Genomic DNA, 22,562 nt, shown 5'->3' on the forward strand with positions numbered 1-22,562 from the left:
CAGCAAGAGGAACCAGACAGGCTGAGAGCACCGAGTGTGTCCAGCCCAGAGAAGACTAACGGCGGATCTCGCTGCTGTCCTCAGCTGTCCCCTCGGATGAGCGGGCAGAGCCAGGATCTCCTTGCAGGTGCACAGGGATGGGACGGGGCACAGCACATGAGCTGCAAGAATGAAAACCCCAGTCAGACACTGGGGGGGAAAAATTCGCAGTAAGGGTATCTCCAGCCTTGGAGATGCTCAAAACTCAGCTGAGCAAGGCCCCGAGCAGCCAGCGCCGAAGCTGGGCCTGCCCTGGGGGGAGGTGGCACTCACCCTCCAGAAGTCCCCTCCAGCCAAAGGATTCTACAGTTCAACGCCAGCTACCCCCCTTCAATACACTGTTTAGCTATAAAACTACCAAATGTCAAATAAAAATATCACATATCATTATTTTTGGTGATAAATAGGGCTAGCTTGGGTAGGCTATAATCTTGGGAAACACGGTCAGGAGAACATCTTCACATTTCACCTGAGCTTTCCATAGAAGGACAAGTGGGTGCAGAGAACAAACTCGGTGCTTTGACCACACTTATCACAGAATTGCTAGGCAACTCGAGCTGGAATTTCACCGAGCCCCCAGGCTGCTCCTTGTCTGGTGTTATTCTACCAGCTTCATTGCCCAACGAGCGGCAGCGCGCTATCGTAACGGTGCAAAGGCACAACGCGGGGTATTTTGCAGACCTAACTGGAGGCCTGCCCGGACCCACGTTACCGCTGGTGATGCGCGCGAGGGGAACCTGCGTGGTTTTCTTGTTCTGTAGTCCACAATAGAAAACCACCGTCACCCTTTTGTTCCAAACTGAAAATTTCACTTGACCGAAAACAACAACACAGTGCCACTTTAGCAGTCGCACTTCTAAATAAAGCTGCACTTGACGCAAAAGAGCTAGGAGTGCTAAGAAACAAGTATTTAGAAAACCCCTGGGACTAATATTTAAATCTAGTACTTTTTATTTCCCAGCCTGACAGTTCTGGAAAAACAGCTCACTGATTAGTTTAATGGCGGGGGCAAAGGGGGAAGAACACATAAAGACTAACATGTTGAAGTATTTATTAACTTCTCTGTGGGCAAAACTCAGTCTGTTTAATTAAAAATAAATAAATAAATAAAGCTCCTAGGCAATACCACATAATGAAATCCAGTGTTCTCTCTCAGGCTAGACTTTAAAATGTAAAATCAACTCCTCCCCAAAAAGCCCTATACTAGAAGATCAAAGGGCTAATTAGTTTGTAAGGCTGTGTGCAAATCCTGTAGCTTTGAAGGCACAGAGGGATGATAAACATTTAAAGATAGTCATTTTAAATTAACGGCTTTTCATAGCATAAAATTCTCCTGTGCAATTGTTTCCTTGCTGCTATTTCTTGATGTGTGAAAAATCCCATAAATATTTCTATGTGCAACAAATGAGTTATGGTCAGCTTTCCCCAAAAAGCAGAGGCTTTTCCCCAACTCCCATACTAATCTATTACATTCTGCATCAAGACCATTTCCACATTTTGCATTGTAAAAGTCTATTCTACTGCACCTATTATTTTGACTGAATATCACATCTTCGAATCTTTTAAAGGAAAAGCTTTGACTCCTTTGAGTTTTGGAGATGACTATCTGCTTCTGGAGAAGCAGCAGTGCTCTGCTGCACAACACTCACTTCTGTGAAAAGTCTAATTACGAAACCATGCTCAAAACTCCTGTCAAATAAGTTTTACACTTTCTTGTAAATAAATGCTTATATGATAACAAAGTGAATTATATTAGAGAAAAAGCTCTAAGAACCAGAAGAAAACTAAAGGCTGCCTGTTGCTTGCCCTGCCTTGAGCACCTATAAATCCATTACTTAAGGCCATCTAAGATGAGTGGATGCATGCTGCGGCCTTCAAGCTCCGAAGATTACTCTGCCATCAATAAAGGATGAGGAGAGAATACATAACAGGTCTTTTAGCCTTTCCTCTCCCTGTATTTATCTACTGCAAAGACACAAGCGTGTTCAACAATTTTTTCCCTAGATACCCAGGCCTAAGGTGCCAACTGAAAATTACTTCATTGTCTTTTTAAGTAATGGACTCATTAATTCTAATGGGTATTGATTGAGCAAAAATACATTATGTCCTTATTAATGAGCCTGTCCTAGCACAAAGGAAACTCTTGCATGAAATAATGAATTTCTCAAAATAAACCTCTGGTAAGTATGAAACAGAATATGGTAAATTCTGGAGACAGCAAGAAAGCGAAGCTAACATCTCCACAAGTGAAGGGATACGAGAGGTAGCTCTCGATCTGCAGTAGTACATTTGCAGTTGCTCCGTCTTTAAGCTGCTCCATGTTTAAGGCAACTTGGGTTAACCAAAACTGAGACCAACATGGTTTGAAAAAATAGCTTCCTCCCAATAAAGAGAGATTGGGGGTCCAACCTGACAGCCGTACATTTGCTCAAGGCTGAAAATGGCGCTTATATATCAGTTGTCGACACAGGCTTATACCACATCAGCGGTATTTCCCAGATTTCAGAACTGGTTAATTTTTTCTTGCTTCTGTTTTGAGATAGACTCTAAAAGGCTCAGGAAATGCTACTGTAGCTTCTCTGTTGAACTGCACTGTCCTCCACACATCTCTACATACATCTGCCTTTTCCATTCACATCTCTACATACATCTGCCTTTTCCATTCACATAGTAATGTTTTAAAAACACAGCAAGTGAGAGGAAACAGAAGAAAAGAAAAACTTCGGAAGGACAGCAACGAGGTGACATTCTCAGGTGAGATTTCAAGGATGAGAAGTCACGCAGGATAAACAAACACACATTAATCCCAGAAAGTTAAAGCTCCCCTGGTACCATGTGTACAAATTAACAAAAATGGCTTAGCAGCTATGTATTTACAATAACCCACCTGGAGCAACAAACTGTTTAACACTAGTGAACTTGGATTTATCATACACTGTTGCAACAGAACAGCCTTTTGGTACAGTCCAGTCCACGGACCTGCTGGTTTTGTCCTTGTCTTCAGCTGTTTCATACACCTCTATGTGAGGTGGTTTCTCTGTCAAGTTTTTACTGTAGTGACTTAACCCATACTGTGCAATCTGGATGGGGTAGAAATAGCCTTGAGGTCCCCACTGTGTGGATAACGGTACACCTACAAGAGAGGGAGGAGGAAAAAAAAAGAGCATTTTATCAGAACACTTTAAAAAATAAACATATATATATAGCATTTGCAGCCCTGCACTCTCCTCCTCCTCCATACCCCAATCTCTGCTTTACCTCTGACAAACTGCATTTATGTAGGCTTCACCATTAGTCAAACTCAAAGAAACTCCTGTTCAAAGTGAGAATTGCTCCCATTTACTCTAAGATCTCTGACTAGCCAAAACTGAGCAGATGTGAACGGCAGAGAAGTCCTTATCATGGTCTTCCATCCATACCCGTTCAATTGTTTGCTGAAGCATCATACTTATTTTCAAATACATTTTAAATGCCTTGATAGATTTTTCCCCCTTACCCTGGAGACCACTAAATCTCCAAGTGATGTTACAGCTAACGCAATCCCCTTAACGCCACATAAATCTTTGCAAATTAAGTGTATATGTTATTACTAGATTTTGGCTAGAGTTATTTGATGCTAAAGCAGCAATCTACCCAGCATCCGCAAATCTGCTCCGATTGCCCTGGCTCCCTAAGAGCAGGACAAGCGCACGCTGACACGATGCCCGCGCGGACGAGCCAGGCGCTGCCCCAACGCGGCACAACGCGCACCGACTCCTCCACCCACAGCTCACGGGTCCGCGGAGCTGCTGCTCGAGGCTGTGCGTCCCTGGGATTAACCCTCTGCAGATGAATCCCGGTCCCAGAAGCTACTAGCCCCCAAGGGAAGCACACCTTCCTACTCTGCTTTTAGGCTTAGGGGTATTTGAAGACTGCACGCACCAAAAGCAGCCTCTGGAGCTCCATTCTTGCACAGGATTCAAACTAGAAAGGTCACAGTGTTCTCTGTAGCCTGATGCATTTCACATGCAAAACCCGTAGTATGAGCTCAGATAATGTCACATAGCCACACTCAACATAAAGCTTCCAACTCTCACTCTGGTAAATAGGAAAGATGCACCCAAAGAAAATCTTCCCAAGTTCCAGCAGGCTCCTGCCCTCCTCTCAAGATCTCCCAGCAGGTACAACCTCAGTTTGTAATTAAAAACCTAGCAAAACACATATTGCATCAATGGCTGCGTGCGAAAGGAATACAAACAATACGGAAGAGAATTCTTCCTACGTATACCTCAGAAAATGAGCAAACACACAACACTTAAGATATGGATAAAAATAGGATTCTCTCCATGTCCTAGATTTTATTTGGAACAAATTCCCAACCTCTAAGTGTGAATCCAAAGTGAAAATATATCATCATGACCCTCTTGCAGGAAACCAAGGATATTTTGTACTGTAAACCTTTGCCTAAGGAAAGAAAAATGAACATGAAAATAAACAAGTTGGCGTTTGCACCATTTCCCTGGCAATATCAAGCTCAGAAACCAATTTTGCCTGAAACCTGGTGTAATGAAAAGATTAAACTAAATGTGAAAAGATAAGTTTTCATACATATTTCTGTGCTTCATGTTACTAATAAATATTACTGATGGAGATGTGATAGTTTTCTGAAGAGAAAACCATCATGTGAAATATTTAAGTATCATGTATTATCTGGGCTCCTGGAAGCCAGCTCTCTCATTAATGCTATGCATATGCAGTTAAACACTGGGACTGAAAAATGCAAAAAAGAAATTTGCTTTAAGAGCTTTACTCGAAACGTATACAAGATGACAAGATTAAGTTCTCCAGGTCGTAAGACATAACACAACACATTAACCTTGCAGAAAGAGAGGTGAAAATATAACATGAGGTTTTTCATCATGTTACAAAATGAGAATCTCTAGGACTGCAATGATGCAAGGTAGGAGTCAAACTTTCTGAGACAACCATCTCACTTCTCAGCCCCGTTTACGAGATGGCCAATAATTCTATTGCCTGTGCAATACCCAGGCTCTGGCATCACATTTTGCAATGACAGCTCCTAAATCAATTGTTGCAAAAGAGCCAGTTTACAGATAAGTAACGAAGTTATCAAGTGTTCAACTCACTTGTTTCTTGAGGCTTAAGTACACAGCAGTTAAATGCAGTACATACCAGGCAGCAGCTTACACATTTTGCAAGCCAAGAGACTGCAGAAAGTATTCTGATTCTGAATCATTTCATAATGAACGTGGGGCTTTTGCTCAAGAATGTCACAAGTATTGCAAAGAGTCCAGTTGCAAGGGACACTCCACATATCTTCCACATTTAATACAAAAACTGGTAGTGCTTCAAGACCTAGGTCCAAACCCCTCTCCCCCCCTGCAAAAAAAAAAAAAAAAACAAAAACAAAAAAAAAACAAAAAAACCCTAACTGATAACAACAGAACAGGCACCCATAGCTATTTCAGATATTCTCAAATCATATTTGATCAGCAATGACTCTGGCAATAACAAACAAACCACGTGCTCAGCTCCTCGCAGGAAACCAGTGGATCCAGCCCTGAGCAAGACAACACTCGCATTTGGTGGTCTGTGGTCAGGAAGAGGTATTTGCGCCTTTGGGAGAGCCACGAGTTTAAGGACTCCGGTTCCCTTCTCTGACAGACCTCACGTCACCAAGACAGACATCTTACAAGGAAGTTAATTCTGAAGCATTAATAAAAAGTGCTGGAAAACATACTGTGGTGGAGCTTTTGAAAAACAAGGGTAGGTAAGCCTCAGAGCTTGAAGTAAGCAGTCAGACATTTTAACACCCTAATTTAATCATCACAGCATATCACATCCACCACGATTACTAGTGAATGATCAGCTTCCTTTCTTCAAGGTGCATTTGAAATTCAAATGAAGAATCTTGAATGAGGAGCACTCATTTGGGCGAGGCCCACGTTAAAAAAAAACAAAAATGTGATGAGTAACGATAAAAAAAAGAAAAGGATTGACATACCTATGCATTTGTTTATGTGAATCCTTTACAGACAAACTAACTGCCTATTTTTTCAGCTCTCTGAAGCGACCATGTCGTGGAAGGAGTTCATACCAACATTGCAGAGCATCACCAATCACTGAGATGCATAAAGATCGATGTATTTTATTCCTTAAATGAAAGTTACTCTTTAATTTATAAGAGTCAGTGTCACATTCTATAATAGTTTTATAAAGGCATTAATTTTTTATTACGAAACCCAACAAGAATTTTCTGCTATTAAATCTCTGCTAAGAAGTGGAAAGACCTCATGTACTAATTACTGATTGCACCGTTTAGCAAAAGTGCAAATTAGAAAGGTTTTAACCATATTTTAATTTTATTCAGGGACTGATGAGAAGATGCTTTAATGGCTTAAGTGCTTTTGGACCCTTAGACAATTCTCTGAAGTCTCCTCGCGTTGTACCGAGTGGCACAACGTTGCACAGAACAACGCGAGGAAACAGCCTTCCCCTGTCTGCAGCGGCACAACGGCCCCGTTATTCTGCTTTGCCCACAACTTGCAGCGGGCCCAGCTGCCTTGGACGAAAGCTAAGCCCACGCTGTGGTATTCAGCAAAATATTCATCGCTTGCTCTAGAATAGGCCAAAGCGGAAGGCTGTGATAACTTGTGCACCTCCTGCAAAGCAAGGAAACGGTATGTTGTTCAGCGCGCTGGGGGCACCGGGGACAAAAACCCAAATATTAGATAGTGGCTGACCAAAGCGGCTATTTCGCAGCTGACAGCAGCACCTTTCGGCTCCCTGAACGCCAGCCCTAGGATTATAATCTGTGCCCACAGGGAAGCAAGAGCCTTTTTAGAAACCAGAGCCAGATCTTTTTTTAAGGAAGCATTTTGGCTCCCTTGCACACGTATGACAAAACATGACGCTGCAGAGCCGGAGGGGCCTCCCAGCACTGCAGCAGCCAGCGGGCAGGACAGCAAAGCACGCTACAAACCTGAGACTTGCTTCTGACTCCTCCGACTACCATGGCAAGATTAAAGTCATTTTGCATCTCAAGCAATGACAGCAAATCTTAAGCAGCATTTCAAGTATGAAAAAACATTTTGCACAAACCTTCGACACCGCTTATGCATTTCACTCTGTCTCGAACTTCGACGTTGTAGCCTTCGAAGGACATGAACACCCCGTCCGGGTGGTAAGGTGCTCGCTGTGTGTATACTTTGGAGTAGCTATGAGAGAATTCAAACCTGTCATAACCATCGTACTGAGCAATTTTCCCATAAACCTCAAAGTATTTCTCTACCCAGCTGAACGGCAGGAAGATCTCGTTGCCTTCCCTCCTCCCTTTAATCGTGTGTTCGTCATTGATCAGACAGTCAATCTCCTCGTATTTGAGTCCCAGGACTCTGTTGCCGTTGAAGCCCCCCACGACCGGCGGAGCTTTCTGCTGCTCCTGCGGCGAGGCCTCCTCGCTCTGCTGCCTCGCCGCGTCGTTGGCGTAGGGGTTGCTCTCGGAGGCGGCGGCCCGCTTCTCCAGGCCCTCGCCTCGGCCGAAGCCGCCGGGGCCCCGCGGGAAGTGCCCCGCTTTCTCGGTGGAGCATTTGTTCCACAGCAGCACCGTGACCAGCGTGAAGAGGGCGCAGATGATGATCAGCGTCTTGTAGTTGACCCGAGCTGCCAGGCAACGCATATTCACACCATACCTACAAAACAAAGAGGGAAGGCGTCTTTACGTCGGGCAGCTTTAAAGCAAGAACGGTCAGTTCGGTTCATTAAAAACACCGGTAGGCTCTGTCTCGATTTAAGGTATCGCAGGGGCACGCTATGGGTATGTTGTGGGAAGGGGTTGGGTTGGGTGGAGGCACCTCGAAGAGAATGCGCTTTTTTTGCCAACCCTCCCTCTCCGTTTTCTTCCCTCTCCAGCACTTGGCAGGATCAAACGTACCAATTAATGATTCATCTCCGAAGCACAAGGCTGCGACAACGCAGCCACGCGTCAAGACCGTGTCGGCAAACGGAAAGGACGGATCAGAAATAGCGGCGATCACAGGGCAACGTTCACCTAAATAAAAAGTTCTAAGCTGAAAAACTGCGCAGCAGCTACCAGGGAATCGGCAAACGAGCCCTCGCCGTCTTCGCCGGGCAGGCACGAGAGCAAGAGCCGGGAAGAAACCCACGGCCACGCGTCCGGCACAGCGGGAGAGCGCTCTTCCGCCTCGGGTTTAGAAATATTAATAATTCACACAGCCAAAATTACTTAGATACCCATATAAAAAGGGGTATGTGTACTTTAAAGCCCAGCTGCAAGCTCTAAGCTTCTTTGGATACGAAATCAGCACTCCAGCCCGGATCAATCTGTGACGTTCCAACGCCTCAAATGCATTTTTGAAAAATAACATTTACAAGCAGGAGCGAGCAGGATGGTAACCGAGGAACGCAGAGTGCTTTTAACTGCAGCTCCGTCCAAGCCCGACCTCGCGCCGGGCCGAATGCCAGCGAAGTCTCGTTAAAGCCTCCGTAAAAAAAACTAAGGACAGACTGGAAAAATATGAGCCTCTCCCAAGGGACGAGACTCCTCCTGAAGTGCTCCGGGGCTCAGATTTCTCGCTTCACAAGAAGGCAGAAACTATGCAAACCTTCTCCCAGGACCTTTTTTTGGGGGAGGGCAAGATAAAACACGTTTTGCAAGAAATGTACTCAAATAGCAGTGTTAACGCCACAGAGAGCACTAGGGCTGAGCAACACACGACTAAACCACCGACGTGCAGGCGATGAAAGCGCATTCACCCAAAAGACCCTACTTTTGCTTATGAATGAAGCCCTTCAAATGTGCCATACGCGTTTTTCAAATATGCGGGAATATTTAAGATATTCTTCACAAAATCCTTAGTAAAAGCAAGCTTAATTTTGTCTCCCCACTAAGCTCAAGCCCCGTCAGAGCCGCCGAGCAGCACGCTGAAGCCGTGGGTTCGCTTCCCCCGCGCGAGCTTGGGCAGCCCGGGAAGCCGCGCCGCGGGGAGCACGCGCTGCTGGGCGGGTTTCTTCTCCGCGCCCGTGTTCAATCTCCAGCTATCCATGGCTTCAGTGCAGCGCATCCACCTCGTCCTCGAAACCACTGCTCAGCTGACAGCAAAGTGAAGAATTAAGAAATATTTTACCGTTTTGTATTTTTTTAACTGCATTATTTTATCTCTTTGTACTCTCTAACTGCACTAGCTGCCAGGGAAAGCCAAACCCTAAGCTCTCACTTTGCTCCTTGCTCCAAGGGCCATCTCGCTACCGAGCGCTGCTCCTTGCCCGCAGCCTCCCGCGCGAGGCTGAAGACGCTCGCGAACGCTGCTGCAAGCGCTGCGGATGCTCCCAGCGTCCTCGGGCTGACGACAGAGCTCGACACAGACGCCAAAACCCACTGGGCGCAGACAGCAAGCTGGACCCGCTCAGCAAGGCGGAGAGAAGCCCAGCGCTGAGCTCGTGCAACTGCAGAGAAGAAACCTTGCAACCGGCTTAACAGCTCGTGTGCTGGAGGCACGGGAGCTCGCAGCCCACGGCCCGGCCGGCAGCCAGCTCCACGTCCACGTCCATCTCACCTGACCTACACTGGCTTTGACCAGGAGCTCCAGAAACGCCGTCGTTCCCGCGAGCCACGCCGCACAGCAATGAAAAGGAGTTTCGCTCCAAGTTTTCCCCTGCCCTCTCTTTTAAATGGAAATAACGAACGATCCCTCACTAGTTTTACGCTCCACACTGTAAGCACCATCTGGTCATTTAAAACCGGACTTTAAAAGTTAAGCGTGCTATTTTCTAAAAGCCCAGTTTACTACAAGCTTTTAGAGAACATAAATTTATATATAATTGTATTTTTATGGAAATGCTAGCATAAGAATAAATCCAATTTTCTGCATCAGCAGATAATTTTTAGTGATGATGCTTTCGGGATGACCTCAACAGATATGCTCTGCTCTCCTTATACAAAGGGATAATTGACTTTTAAATGGAGAATAACATTTCTGACACACTTCACCCCTACCTATGAAACTCACTTAAAATTAATTAAACCATCTGGATTATCGGGGGATGAGGAGAGAAAAGGAGGAAGGACATCGGCATGCTTTCACGGATCTATCACCCTGTGCCCGTTCCTCCGTGTTTTTAAAACAGATGTGTGCGTTACTAGGCAGCTGTGCAAAGGTCCGGGGTGCTCCACAATTGCACACAGCTTTCGTTTTATTTTGGTTTTCTGCTGCGTGGGGACGACGCTGCGCACGGCAGGACTCACCTGCTACGAGCTACAAGTGAACTGAAAGGGACTCCGGCAAGCGGAGTATTTTCCGAGAAGCATCACATTAAATCTCTCCAGTCACCAAAAAATCTGGAAATAGAAGCTTATCGCATGTTAAATGAATAGATGGATTTTTATTCAACTGCAGAAAAAAGAATTCAGACCTTCACCAGTAGAAAGAGGTAATTTAAACCTGTAAAGGCACTATGGTAAATTGGTTTATTCCCCTGCTACTGCTATAAAAAGGATTTCATCATACAATACTTAAAAGATTTAAGGAGTGCAAGATCGGAAAGTATTTTTAAGGTATGAAGTAACAGATCCACGATATCCACATTTCTTTTTTTCCCTTTCTTTTGCTGGAAGATAGAGAGAGTGTTTATAAGCCTGTGCACTGAGAGATCTCCAACCTAAATAAAAGTCGATCCTCATCCCTGAAGTAATACTGGAATCACAGCTTTTAAAGGGTAAAGACTTCTCAGAAGTCAGGAATTAAAGGGATTTTTGCCAATGTTAAATTACTATTTTGGGCTACAGAAATCACTAACAGAGCAATGCCCTGTTTTTGTTTGCAGCTGTGACCAGTCCCCCCTCACTGGCCTTTCACTAATTTGTTAAGCTGTTTAAATCTTATAATTCAGTAGCTCCCAAACCAGAGGTCACCAGCCCGAGAGCGCGAAAGCGAGTGCGGCTGCCCGCAGAAGACTGAGCCCCCAGGGACAGGTCACTTCTGCTGTGATATCACTTTATCATATTCCCATTAAAATGCAATAAAATAACACTTCTTACAAGTGAACAGCTAGTATCAAACGTATCCGGAAGAGGGATGCAATTAGAGAAACTTATTTTGCCAATTCCAGTGAGGTGTCGGTTTCTAAAACACTGGTTTTAATAAAAAGAGCAACTGGGTCAAGTAAAATATTCTTGCTACTGCTACGGGCATTAATTACGCCTGGAAACAAGGACGAGTCTTGGTACACCCTGCTATGAATTATGAATCAACCGTCACAACTGTGGGTCTGAGAACGCCAGAATTCGCGCCGGTGCTCACTTCTGAGATAAAACTAAATTATTTGCTGTGATACTTATTACACCCAAAAAAATCCCCCCAAACAAGACCTAAGTCCTTTATAAGACAGGCTTTTCGAGCTGCAAAAAGTTGTTGAATACATTAAAAGTAAAAATTTTTAAGTCCAGGCTATTGTCAGGTTTTTGTGCACTCTTGGGGGAAAAAAAGTACAGAAGCTACTAAAAGCTTTTACTGATTCCAGCAAGAGCCCATGTGAAACAGCCCTCCAAGACCAACCTCTTCTCCTCTTGGCTTTCTCTAACAAGCCGGGGAGGTGAACGGGCACTAAGAGGAGCCCTAAGCAAAGCAACTTGCTTGGTGGAAGCATCTGAGCATCCTCTGAAGCCCGTCTCAGCTCTTGGGGGGGTCACGCGAGCTGCAGGTTACCGCGTCTGGCTTGTCCTCCCTGGGCTGGCACGCTGAGAACTTCTGCTGTCACACCATAGTCCCGGATAACCCTTCGCAGAACAACGGCTTGGCCAGAAACGAATTAAACGTCTGGGTTACAGCTGAAAAGAGTCATCGTGAGAAGGCGACTGCTGTGCTCTGGCTGTCCCAGATGGGTGGAACAGGAGTATCATCAACATATATCATATATCACCACCACAGAGAAAACAGAAATAGCCAAACTACCAGGAAGCATGGATACTCCTTTTTAGGACATCTTCTTGACGGGGTGTCCATACAGCCCAAGGGAAAGCTCAGAACTACAAGCATTATGGACACCAGCCTCCAGATAAAGAGATCACCCAAAACTGGTTTGTGGAGCGCGTCTCCAAAGGACGTCCACTGCACAACTCACGCGGACAGTCGTGCGTCCAGCCGCTATTGGCAGAGGTGTGCCCATGGGGTCATCCGTCAACCAGACGAGACTTCTCATGGAGCCGAGATCAATAAGCTTGAAACAGAGCGTGGAAGGCTACGGGGCCGAGCTCCAAGGTACCCAACCGCCTCGTCCAGCAAACCCAGCTGCCCAAGAGGGAGTTTCTTGGTACGCGGCACCGGCACACAAGACACCCAGCAGGGATTTCGGGCATGGAGCAGCCTGGTCCGTTCTGTCCTCTAATAGCCCCAAATGAAGAAATGTTTGTGCAGGTCTCTAACTCTGTGAATACGAGCTCTGGTCAGCAGCATCTCTGAAAGAAGAGAAATCCAAGCCTGCCGTATCACAACGGTTTCCTTGTTAATCGTTCTAGTCTTATGCAAGCTCCCCTCTCCCTCTGCCCCCCCAAAAGAAAAAGATGCCCGTTTCACTTGCTTTTCATTAAACCTTGCTGGCTAACAATAACTTTTAGTACTCCCCCTTTGCTCACAGGGGCTACGAACCAAGCATTTCCTTTTGACCAAAACCAGCACCAACCTGACCAGTCCAGCTCTCCGGCTTATCGCTTCAGGTCATCCTCAACACTAGAACCAACTGGGCAACCGCCATCCTAGCTGGCACTTCTTGGCTCCTCCAAGAACCATTAAACTACAACTGTTCCAGTAAACTGAAATAGTTTAAGATATCGCTCTCAGTGGGAGTTATATAGGCGTCTTGATCTGTAAATGTTAAACTACAGCAAATGCTATATCACATCCTCCTCTGTTAGAGATAAATTTTCCATTGCAGCAAATTATGAGCTTGATGCCACTTCTCTACATATGAAGTGTCCAGTGACTGCCTGTAATACTATTTATATACACACACTACCTACTACCTATCAAAGATCTTAAGCCAAACCCAACTTTTTTCTTAAACTGACCATATAAGCCTTCTCTTGAATTCATTTGACCACTGACATTTCACAGACTTATCCTTCCTTGAGAATTTTATTTTTTAAAAACTCTAAATTAGCACCATTAAGTTATCCTTTATATAAAATGCAGTATTTGATAGTGCTGCTGTAACAGCTATTGTATTTTACTGTCAAAAAGAATAACAGGACTCTTTCCTTCTGCAAACTCTGAGGCTATAGCACAAATTTTTAAGCACAAGAATTAAGACGTCTTCTCAGCCTTCATTACGCTATATATAAAATACCAAACATTCGGTAAATACGACAATGCAGTCGTTTCATACCAGTCTGAACAGCCCTGGGGGGGCAGGGGGAGAAATCAAACAGAAGAATAAAAATCTAGAAATAGAGGAAGAAAATCTGGCACACACCACAGTTTAATTCTAACAGAATCTACAGTTTTATTAAAGGGATCATTTTGTTTAATCCCTCTTAAGAAATTTCAGTATCCAGTAAATTCAGCACACACAAATCCTGAAAAATGCTGACCAAAATCCTTAGTCTGTATTTCTGGCATACCCTCAACACAGAACCTAGTTATTACCTCATAAATTCAATGTGCCTTGATATATGCTACCAAGGGCAATTTTGGAGTTTGGTTCCTCCCGCGAGCTACTGTACTCGCTAGTTTGAAGCGTTAATATAATTCTGACAGCTTCCCCGTACAAGCTATTTCCAGTCATATTTGCCATTAAAGATGCAAGGTTACAAACCTATTTCTTTCTTTACTGAACTTGAAAAATTCATGACAAAGAGGTAGATGAAGAAGAGAGTAGAAAGGTTTCGCTAATGGATCCATAATAGCGTCAAACTCTTCTTCCAAGGTTGCAGCTATGACAGAGTCTGAACGGATGGTCTGATAAGAAATTCGCTATTAAACCCTACAGAAAGGCGTGTCAAAGGAGCTGTGATATCTTTTTTCTTTTTTGGAAAATAAACATCGCTTCCATTTCTAGGTAAATTCTTTCTTAGATTTTTATTAGGGAAGGCTTTTCTGAAAGATGAGCCATTCCTAATTTAAGGCCTGTTTTAGCAGGTCTTTCCTTGTGCTTTGCCCCCCGTCCCGAAGCGTCGCTGCTGCCGGCTCCCGCTTGCACCTTCCTGCAGCGCAGGCAGGAGCGGCTTGGCTCCGCCGGGCTCCTGTGCACCCGCGCCGCAGGCTCCCCGGCAGGTTTAAGGCAAATCATTCCGTTTTATACCACAGTCTCAAAACAGAGACAAAATAATGAATGCATAACTGTCTGTTAGCTAGTTTGCCTTTTCACTGCCCTTATGCATTAGCAAAATACAATTTATTTTCCTATGGAAAGTTCATGCAAAACAGCAACGAAAATACTGGGCATGCTTTGTCTCACCACTGAAGGAGAAAAGCGCAGAAGGCAGATGGAGAAGAGGAAAGGCGCTCGGGCACAAGTGTGCAGCACTGGAGCGAGGAAGACTTAACACTCAGATCGTCATCGTTAAGTTTCAAAGCCAGAACTCAGGATGAACAGGGGAAGTTTCCACCTCAGCTATAATTGTTGGTTTAGGCCATTTGTAGCTTCAGCAGGCAACCCTGCCATCATTTTGCACGCAGTTGTATTTTTGAAAGATCCTCCTCGGAACAAGAAGCCCTAGATGTTTTTTTAGGCTCTGGAACATGCGATTCCCCGGCCGCAGCAGGCAGGACCGCGCACCCGCCATCTGCACAGCGCTTGGAGGGGGATGAAAGGTAGGATGCACTCCAAAAGCATGTCTGCTTTCCAACTCTTCAACTATGTGACTTGGTGAATTAATTTTAAACCAAGCAGCATGGAAGTAGGTAGCTTTCAGCAGTCCTCCGACTAGACCACCCCGTTCTGCTTCAGAAACGGAGATCCAGTGCTCCCCGGAGCAGTCGGATCACAGCGCTGCTGCTCGTCTCCCAGCACCAGCGTTTCGTTTCCAGCACTCGATTGTCTTTGCAGCACCTTGGTATGATGCATTTCAAGCGTAACTCGTTTTTGGTGGAGAAATACAGCTAAGGTGGAGCAGAGGCTGCCGGACACATGCACCCACGTGCACCCAGCGCCGTCGCAGCCCCTGCGCAAGCACCGCATGGTCCCGGGAGCAGGGCAGCCTGCTCCAGCCACCGAAGCCACCAGCACCCTCCTCGGCTCCCCAGGGCCTCTCAGGGACCCTTCCAACAAAAACACCTACTCACTTAGTGTTTTCTAACATGAATGACGAGACTAAATGGTATTTTGTTATGTGTAACAAAGCGTTAGGAAGCAGGAAAGCATTTCCTGCTCGAGATGTGTGTGCAGCCTAGTATAATTCCTTGGTGAGGATATATATTAAAGTCTCAGCATAGCTCACCGGCATGCAGGGGTAAAAACTGGAAGACTGCATTAGACCAGCAGCACATGGTGACTCTGGCCACGATATTTTGCAGAAGGCTGATGCATTTTACCCATCATGGAGGCAAAAAATGGTTTTGAACTTTCTCGCTAGCTCCGAAGGTCTGGGGGGATCTCTCACCCGTGCGTGTCCCTGGTGCCACCGGCCCAGCTGGCCCCAGGAGGCATCAGGTGCAGAGCAGCACCTGGGCTACCCCGGCACCAGCAGAAGCCACCAGCACTGCATGTCTTGAGCTGCTCCAAAATAATAGATGTCTTTCTGGACAAATAACTAAGAAACGCACACACACACACAAAAACCACACGCACAAAGTACATTTCCCATGAACAAGCCAGTTGGCAAAGTGTTGAAGTATTCACGTTTAAATTGTGTGTGTTTAAACCATCAAAAATAAGTTGCCCACTGAGATTTTAGAGGTCTTGGAAGAGCCTAGTGCACCAGCACCATGTTTGCTCCGTAGGAAGACGGACGGTGTTTTAACTTAAGACCAGGGATTTCTGCCGAATAGCGATAAGCCACCTATTTACTTTGAAGCCTCTATGCCAAGCTAAGCTATTTAGTACAGAGGGAAAAATAGAACAGTGACTGCCAGTCTGAGATGCATTAAACTCCGTATTTAAGGGAAAGAAACGCTGCACAATCTAACAGCAAAATAGAGCGACAGGACTAGAACTTCAAAATATATCCTGTTCAAAAAGTTATACCGAGTTACACACAGGCAAACCTCACGCAGAAAATGTTCCCTACCTCCTATTCATTTCACATAGCAAAACACTAGTTAGTTTAGTTATTCATATTACACAACAGGGAAAACACCCCAAAGAACTCTGAAATTATTTTTTAAATAGCGTGGAAAATTACAAATTTTTTGATAATTGTAGTAAGAATGTCATCAAAACTTCTGATGCCTTGCCAATGCTTACTTATGCCTTAAAATGAGATATTTATGAGTTAAAGCTTCCTGACAGTTCTGCATTTCCCAGACATGTTTCACCTGCATCCTCAATCTGCCCATGTGGCTCCTCGAACACATTTCCTATAATCTGCCTCGTTATGCATTTGCTTCCCCCAAATGCATACAAACTACCACTGCTATTTTGCAAGACACTGGGCTTAGAGGTGTTACATATTGAGGAAAATGCGAAAAACACCCTGGTAATAAATACAGTTTACTAGAATGTTAACCTGTGAAAACTGCCTTGACTAGACAATCCTAATTTTACTGATAATTAATTTGTATAGAGCCTGAATTCAGTTAGTATTTTAATATATAGTGCATTGTCAAGATCACTTTAAAGTCACTAGTTTTCCTTTTGTGCTGGGAAATTATAATATTGTACGAGTAGAGATTAATATATCTGTGATAAGAGAATCTAGATTACCAGTCTCAACCACGGCTCTTTAAGACAGATTTACTATTTAGTTCTGGCAGCTTCCCGTGTTCCCTCTGTGCATTTTAGACAAGAAAGATCTAAAATATACAGTGAAGAAACAGGAATATATTAAGTGAAGGAACAGAGTCCAGTAGTTTATCCTACAGCTTTCCAAGGCAATTAGAGCCTAATACAGTTTTTTTTGTATCAACACATCTAGTGTCATCAGAAAAGTCTGTCACGATACAATTTAATTCAAAAAAGTTGAAGTACGTTTCTATGGAAACCTCTGTAATCATTTCCTATTAGAAACTGAGATTTGCATCTGATTTCAGTGTCAGACAGTCAGTATATCATCCACGCAACGACACAGTTTGCAAGAATTTCCAAACAGGTTGAGCTGCTGCACATTTCTCTGCACACAGGACAGTTAATACAAGCGAGAGCGAACTATTTCCCCAGATCAGAGCAGGATTTTATGACACACAGGCCGTTGACTCTCACACGATCAGGACTGTATTATGAACTAAAACTACCAAGAAGTCAACCTTGTCTCTAGGCAGTGCAATAAAGCCATTTTTTTCAAGTTTTGATTTTGCATCAGTGCCGATTCTTCACAAATAAAAGAAAACTATAATTTCAGGTTCCCCCTATATGTTGTTTGTGAGCAAACAGGTAACTGGTCCATGCAGCAAACCCCAAAGCATCAGTTTTTTAGGTGCAAAGCAGCACAAATATTGCTTCTAAGGAAACTGCATCTGGATGTAAGAAAAGAAAGTTCACGATGAGCACCATTAATGGTTGGATTGGGTTGTCCACATTGCTGGTGGAATCGTCCTCGCTGGAAATGGCCAAGACTTGGCTCAACAAGGCCCTGGAGGACTAAGGCCCTGCTTTCAACAGCAAGTTGGACCAAGTGATCTTCAGCGGTCTCTTCCAACCTGGACTTTTCTGTGAGTCTATAATAAGATGCACAACTGCAAGAAGGCACACTGACAAAGTTAATAGAAGACGCAAGATCTTTTTACCTTGGTCCTCCAAAGCAAGCATTGGTCTTCTTTCTCAACTCCTGCACACACTATATTTTAATAGGCATTCATCAGGCTGTATTAATTTGAAAAAAAAGAATCTAGCGTAGCTCAAAGCATTATTGTAATCTAAACAAGACAGAAATTAATTTTTAAAGATGCTAGGCAGACACTCCCTTGCATTGCACTGCAAATGATGAGTGAGCAGTGCTTCCCTGCACAATTACTCACTCTGCGTGCGTTCATGCTAACCGGGCAGTCCCACCCACTAAGAGGGCCTTCAGTCACCCAAAAGAGACTATCAAAGTGGCTTTGCTCCTCTACTAAATGTAGCACAGCATTTTCTCACAAAACTTTGAAGAAGATTAAGTTACTTGCATATCACACTTTTATGCCGTATCAGGAAAAACAGTTAGCAGGAACTGCTGCTGTAATTATGAGTCCATTTATTGTACAGTCTAATAAATCTACTTGCTTTCCAGATGGATTAAGCTATTAAACCCCTCACTAATGGTACAAACAATAACTCCAAAATCTAGCAGCTGCTTACGAATGCATTACAATGCCTCTTCCCAAGCTATCAAGTATTATATTGTTACTACACAGATTAACGAAGCAAAAGATGAAACAGTTTCATCAGTCTCCCTCACATTTAGGCTTTGCAGCTAATGCCGTAAATACCCTAACAAGTCTCAAGACAGTGGCATTAACGGCCGTAACAAGACTCTCAGGAGGAGCCTTGCAAGCACTGTTTCAGGAATTGGGTCCTTTCCTCGGACAGGAAAATAAAGCACATGGATATGGCTAGTTTTAAAGCATCTTCGCAGTAGGTATGTTATGTCATGAAAAAAGTGAAGCCCCTGATCTATATCTTTTTCCTTATAGTGCTGTTTGGTGAGAGGGGACGAGGGGACCTCAGGAGAATCCTCTGGATGACCATGTTAATCATTCCAAGCAAGCAGAAAAACCATCTAAATGAAACTGCCAAAGACGGGAGAGGGAGGCAGCTGCCGCGTACGTACACGGACAGCACCTCCGCCACCGCGCAGCGCGGCCCGCTGCGAAGGCGAGCAACGGGATCACTTCGTTCCTATGCATCATTAGCAGCTTCTCCTAACGAGCCATCTGAGTCACAGCCCCAAAAAGGCAGAGACTTCATTTCAAGAATACAACATATTTCCGCAGTCGTCCCCCGGCTCGCCAGTCCCTGGCAGGGATGCACTGGGACGAGAGTGCCCGGGGCAGCGGGCACCGCCGCGGAGGACAGAGCACCAAGCAAGCCCCAAGTCGGGAAGATCGCTGGTACCAGCGGCCTTACAAAAAAATTAATGACTAGTTTTGAATACACAAGCCTTGCCCACGTGCACACGTCTAAGGCAGTCAGGGGGCTGGAGCACAACATAGGGGGGAATCAGAGACAACCAAGTTTGCGTCTGGAGAAGAGAAGGCTGAAGGGAGAATCCAACTTAAGTCTTTGTGCTCCTAAAATTATTATAGACTAGAGAGAAAACGGAGACGGATTCTCCTCGGAGGCACACGGCAAAATAACAAGTGGCAACGATCACAAGTTGCTGCAAAGCAAACCTCAACTGGATATAAAGAAAGAAGAAGCGCCAGGATGAGAGCAGACGGGCTGCCCAGGGAGACGATGGACTTACCACCCTCGGAGGCTTCCTGAGCTCAGCCGGATGAGGCCCCGGGCAACCCCTTCGGACTTTGATGTCGGCTCTGCTCCGCGCTGGAAATAGCTGGAGACCCGCCGAGGTCCCCTCCGACGCCCGCTGCTCCATCTCTGCGATATCTCCCCCCACCAAAGGCCTCCCAAACAATTTCAATTCTCAGCTGCAATTAGCTTGAGTAATCCGAAAGGTTCACAAGAGTAATTTGACCGACTATTTACATTAATAAGCCGCATGTTTTAGTGTGATTGCAAAGTCTGCAGTGCTCGTTTGATTAACACACTCAATTTTTGTCCTTAAAAACAACGGTCTCCTTGGTATCAACGTTACAGCTTCTCCAGTCCTGCCATCGTTCTGCTCCTGCAGTCTCCGAGCAGGTCACCTTTAATCATGTATGCTGGCAACCATTACACTGTCCTGTCAGCTCCGATTTGTTACTGCCTTCCTAAAAGAGAGAAGCATTTTATAGCAAAGATAGAGACCAGTGAAATTCGGAATGAGTATAAATCCCAATCTCTGCTCTGCTCTTGCAGCAGTTCCCCTCGTATCTACGTTATGGAAGTGCTGGTGACCGCTCTAACTGAACCGTGGTCGGGTTTCCACCGCAACTATTTGCCTTTTCCAAAATATGAGCATTGGAGTTGAGTGATTTTTGCCAAAAATTGTTTTTTTAAACTGCTGATTGGAATTAGTGTCATACAGAATGCATAACAGCTACAAACACAGCTGCAACCCTCACGAGGCAACATATCCCCAGCCACCCCCACACGAGCTCTCTATTACACAGAATAAGTGTGAAAGGGTGTTAACATATACAACTATACATGTTTTTGGCAACACGATCTCTAACAGACTGATATGCTGATTTACATCTAAAGACAACTTTGCTGATGGAAAGCACGCGGTACTCGCTTGCCAATTAAATCATCATATCCCTTATCTTAAAGGTGGGAAGGTATTTTACGGTTAAGCCAAAGTCAAGGAATACCCAAACACAAAGAAGAGGAAGGGTAACACTTAAAAAATTATAACAGTATAGTGCACACTTTCTAGCTAATAGATGGATAATGTCCAGCCGTGTATTGCACTGAGTGCACGGATGTCGCAATGCATATGCAACGGGGGACAGAGCAGCTGGGGACACCCAGCCAAAGCCTCTGCCACCCAGTCGCACGTCGCTCTGATGGAACAGAAAGCTCATTACTTCGATCTGCACTTTCTGCTGAAGGCTAAAAGTCTTTTAACCTCATTTCCCAACAGCAAGTATATAAGGCCAAATTCCTTCAATGCAGAGCTGATCCAGTACACCAGCAGCAATTTAAATTTTGACCACCCCACTGGAGAAAGCATAAGCCACATAACTCATGGTCTATTTAGCCATAAGAAGTCAGAATATATCTATTTTTGAAATCCTTTTCTGAATAATCAGTTCTGCAGCTCAACATTATGCACATACATCTTTATGTCAGTAAGAAAAAAGAGTCTTCCCCTCCTGCTCCCCTGTCCATGGCATGACAAGCCGCTGTCAAGCCAACACACCTAGAGAAGAGCTTGGGGAGGAGGGAAGGGGAGGGATGGACAACGGTTAGAAAAGTAAGGATTGCTCAACATTAGCAGAATCAAGACTAGTATTTTTATAGCCCCCTGTCTTGTGGTCATCTGAAAATCATCAGGTCCCCTGAAAAATCATCCATCTGAAGATCATCTGAAATGTAACATTTTAAACTATCTGTAGCTAAGGTTAACCACTGAAAAGTTTCTTGAAAGTGCATTATGAAGAGGCAAAAAAAAGACTTACCACTGCTAAATTTGAAATTAATGCTCTTTATGAGAGAAGATGCTTTTCAAGCCACAAATACAGGATTTTTCAATATAATTATAGACCAGATTCAGGAAGCATATTAAAAAATTGGTATTTAAGGTGTGCAAACCACAAGAGCACCGGACAAAGTTTCCAGCCATAGACAACAAGGTTGCATTTCTCAGCATACCTACGGTTTATAGCAAGGCAACTTTAAAATCATACCATAACCCCTTTGCTCTAACAAAGCAAAAAGTCTCGTCTCCTTTTAGTCACGTCTAGTGCTATCATCTGTTCCAGGACAAGCTTTGCACTTCACCCACGGCTGCCACAGATTTGGCTGCTGGAGGCCATCTGGATCTCCTCTTCGCCTACCCCGTCCCTATTGAAAACATACCGCGCGTCAACTAAAGTACAAAGCCTGAAGCTTTGTTCTCCTCATTTCTGAAGAAAGAGGGCAACATCAGAATAAAAACCCTTATCTGACAGATCCAATGAGCTGTGGGGGAGAGGATCGTGTTTGCTGCTTTCCTGAGTGGGTACGTCTTCCCTGAAAATTAGTCTAAAGTGAGCACACGATTTAGGATCAAAATGATGTTTTTCACTATCACTTTACATTTTACTGGCTTGCCAGAGGCATTTAAAAATTGTCTCATGACTTGTACATTAGCAAGGACAGTCTGTGACAAATAGAGTTTCTTTCACCAAATGACACGGCAAAGCCGCCCACGTGCGAAACCGCGCTGGCAGGCAGTTGAGCTTGCTCCCTCCTCCTTTGCTTTCCTAATGAATTGGGAGAAGACAGCTGTAAGTATCCAGCAGCCAAAGAAGCACGAGTTGCCTTCATCCTGAAAAAATGTATTTATGTGCTTTGCTCTAAGCATATGGTTGGACTTTTACTTGAACAGAAAATCTTTCACGTCTACGGCAATTTGCACTGACCTGCATTACTTTTTACCATCAGAAAGCCCCAAGTTTGCTTGTGCTTTCACTCGCTCCCTCTCGGGTTCCCTCTAAGAACTTCCACTAAAATATCCCGCTGATTTAGACCACGATCGTTTCCTTCTGCCATTCGGCAGCCCGATATGCAACCTGCTCTTCCATGGGAAATCCGGACCTGTGCTTTCGTTACCGGCAGCGTGTCCCCAG

General features: G+C 44.6%; 1 protein-coding gene across 12 annotated transcripts in view; it reads right to left on the reverse strand.

Moving 5' to 3' along the window:
* The window catches only part of GLCE (glucuronic acid epimerase), a 63,115-nt gene that overhangs the window by 4,365 nt on the left and 36,188 nt on the right, over positions 1-22,562 (reverse strand). For 11 of the 12 annotated variants that reach the window (XM_064517833.1, XM_064517828.1, XM_064517830.1 and 8 more), the window contains 2 exons: positions 7,141-7,730; positions 2,927-3,172 (listed from right to left, as the gene is read on the reverse strand). In XM_064517833.1, the coding sequence (XP_064373903.1) occupies positions 2,927-3,172; positions 7,141-7,717 (823 nt within the window). In that variant the 5' untranslated portion in view covers positions 7,718-7,730. Of the gene's footprint in view, positions 1-2,926; positions 3,173-7,140; positions 7,731-7,972; positions 8,090-22,562 lie in introns of all 12 variants that reach the window. The other variant, XM_064517829.1, reaches the window with a different exon arrangement.

This window comes from Dromaius novaehollandiae, chromosome 10 (assembly GCF_036370855.1).
Source record: "Dromaius novaehollandiae isolate bDroNov1 chromosome 10, bDroNov1.hap1, whole genome shotgun sequence".
In the NCBI taxonomy this organism is placed as follows: domain Eukaryota; kingdom Metazoa; phylum Chordata; class Aves; order Casuariiformes; family Dromaiidae; genus Dromaius; species Dromaius novaehollandiae.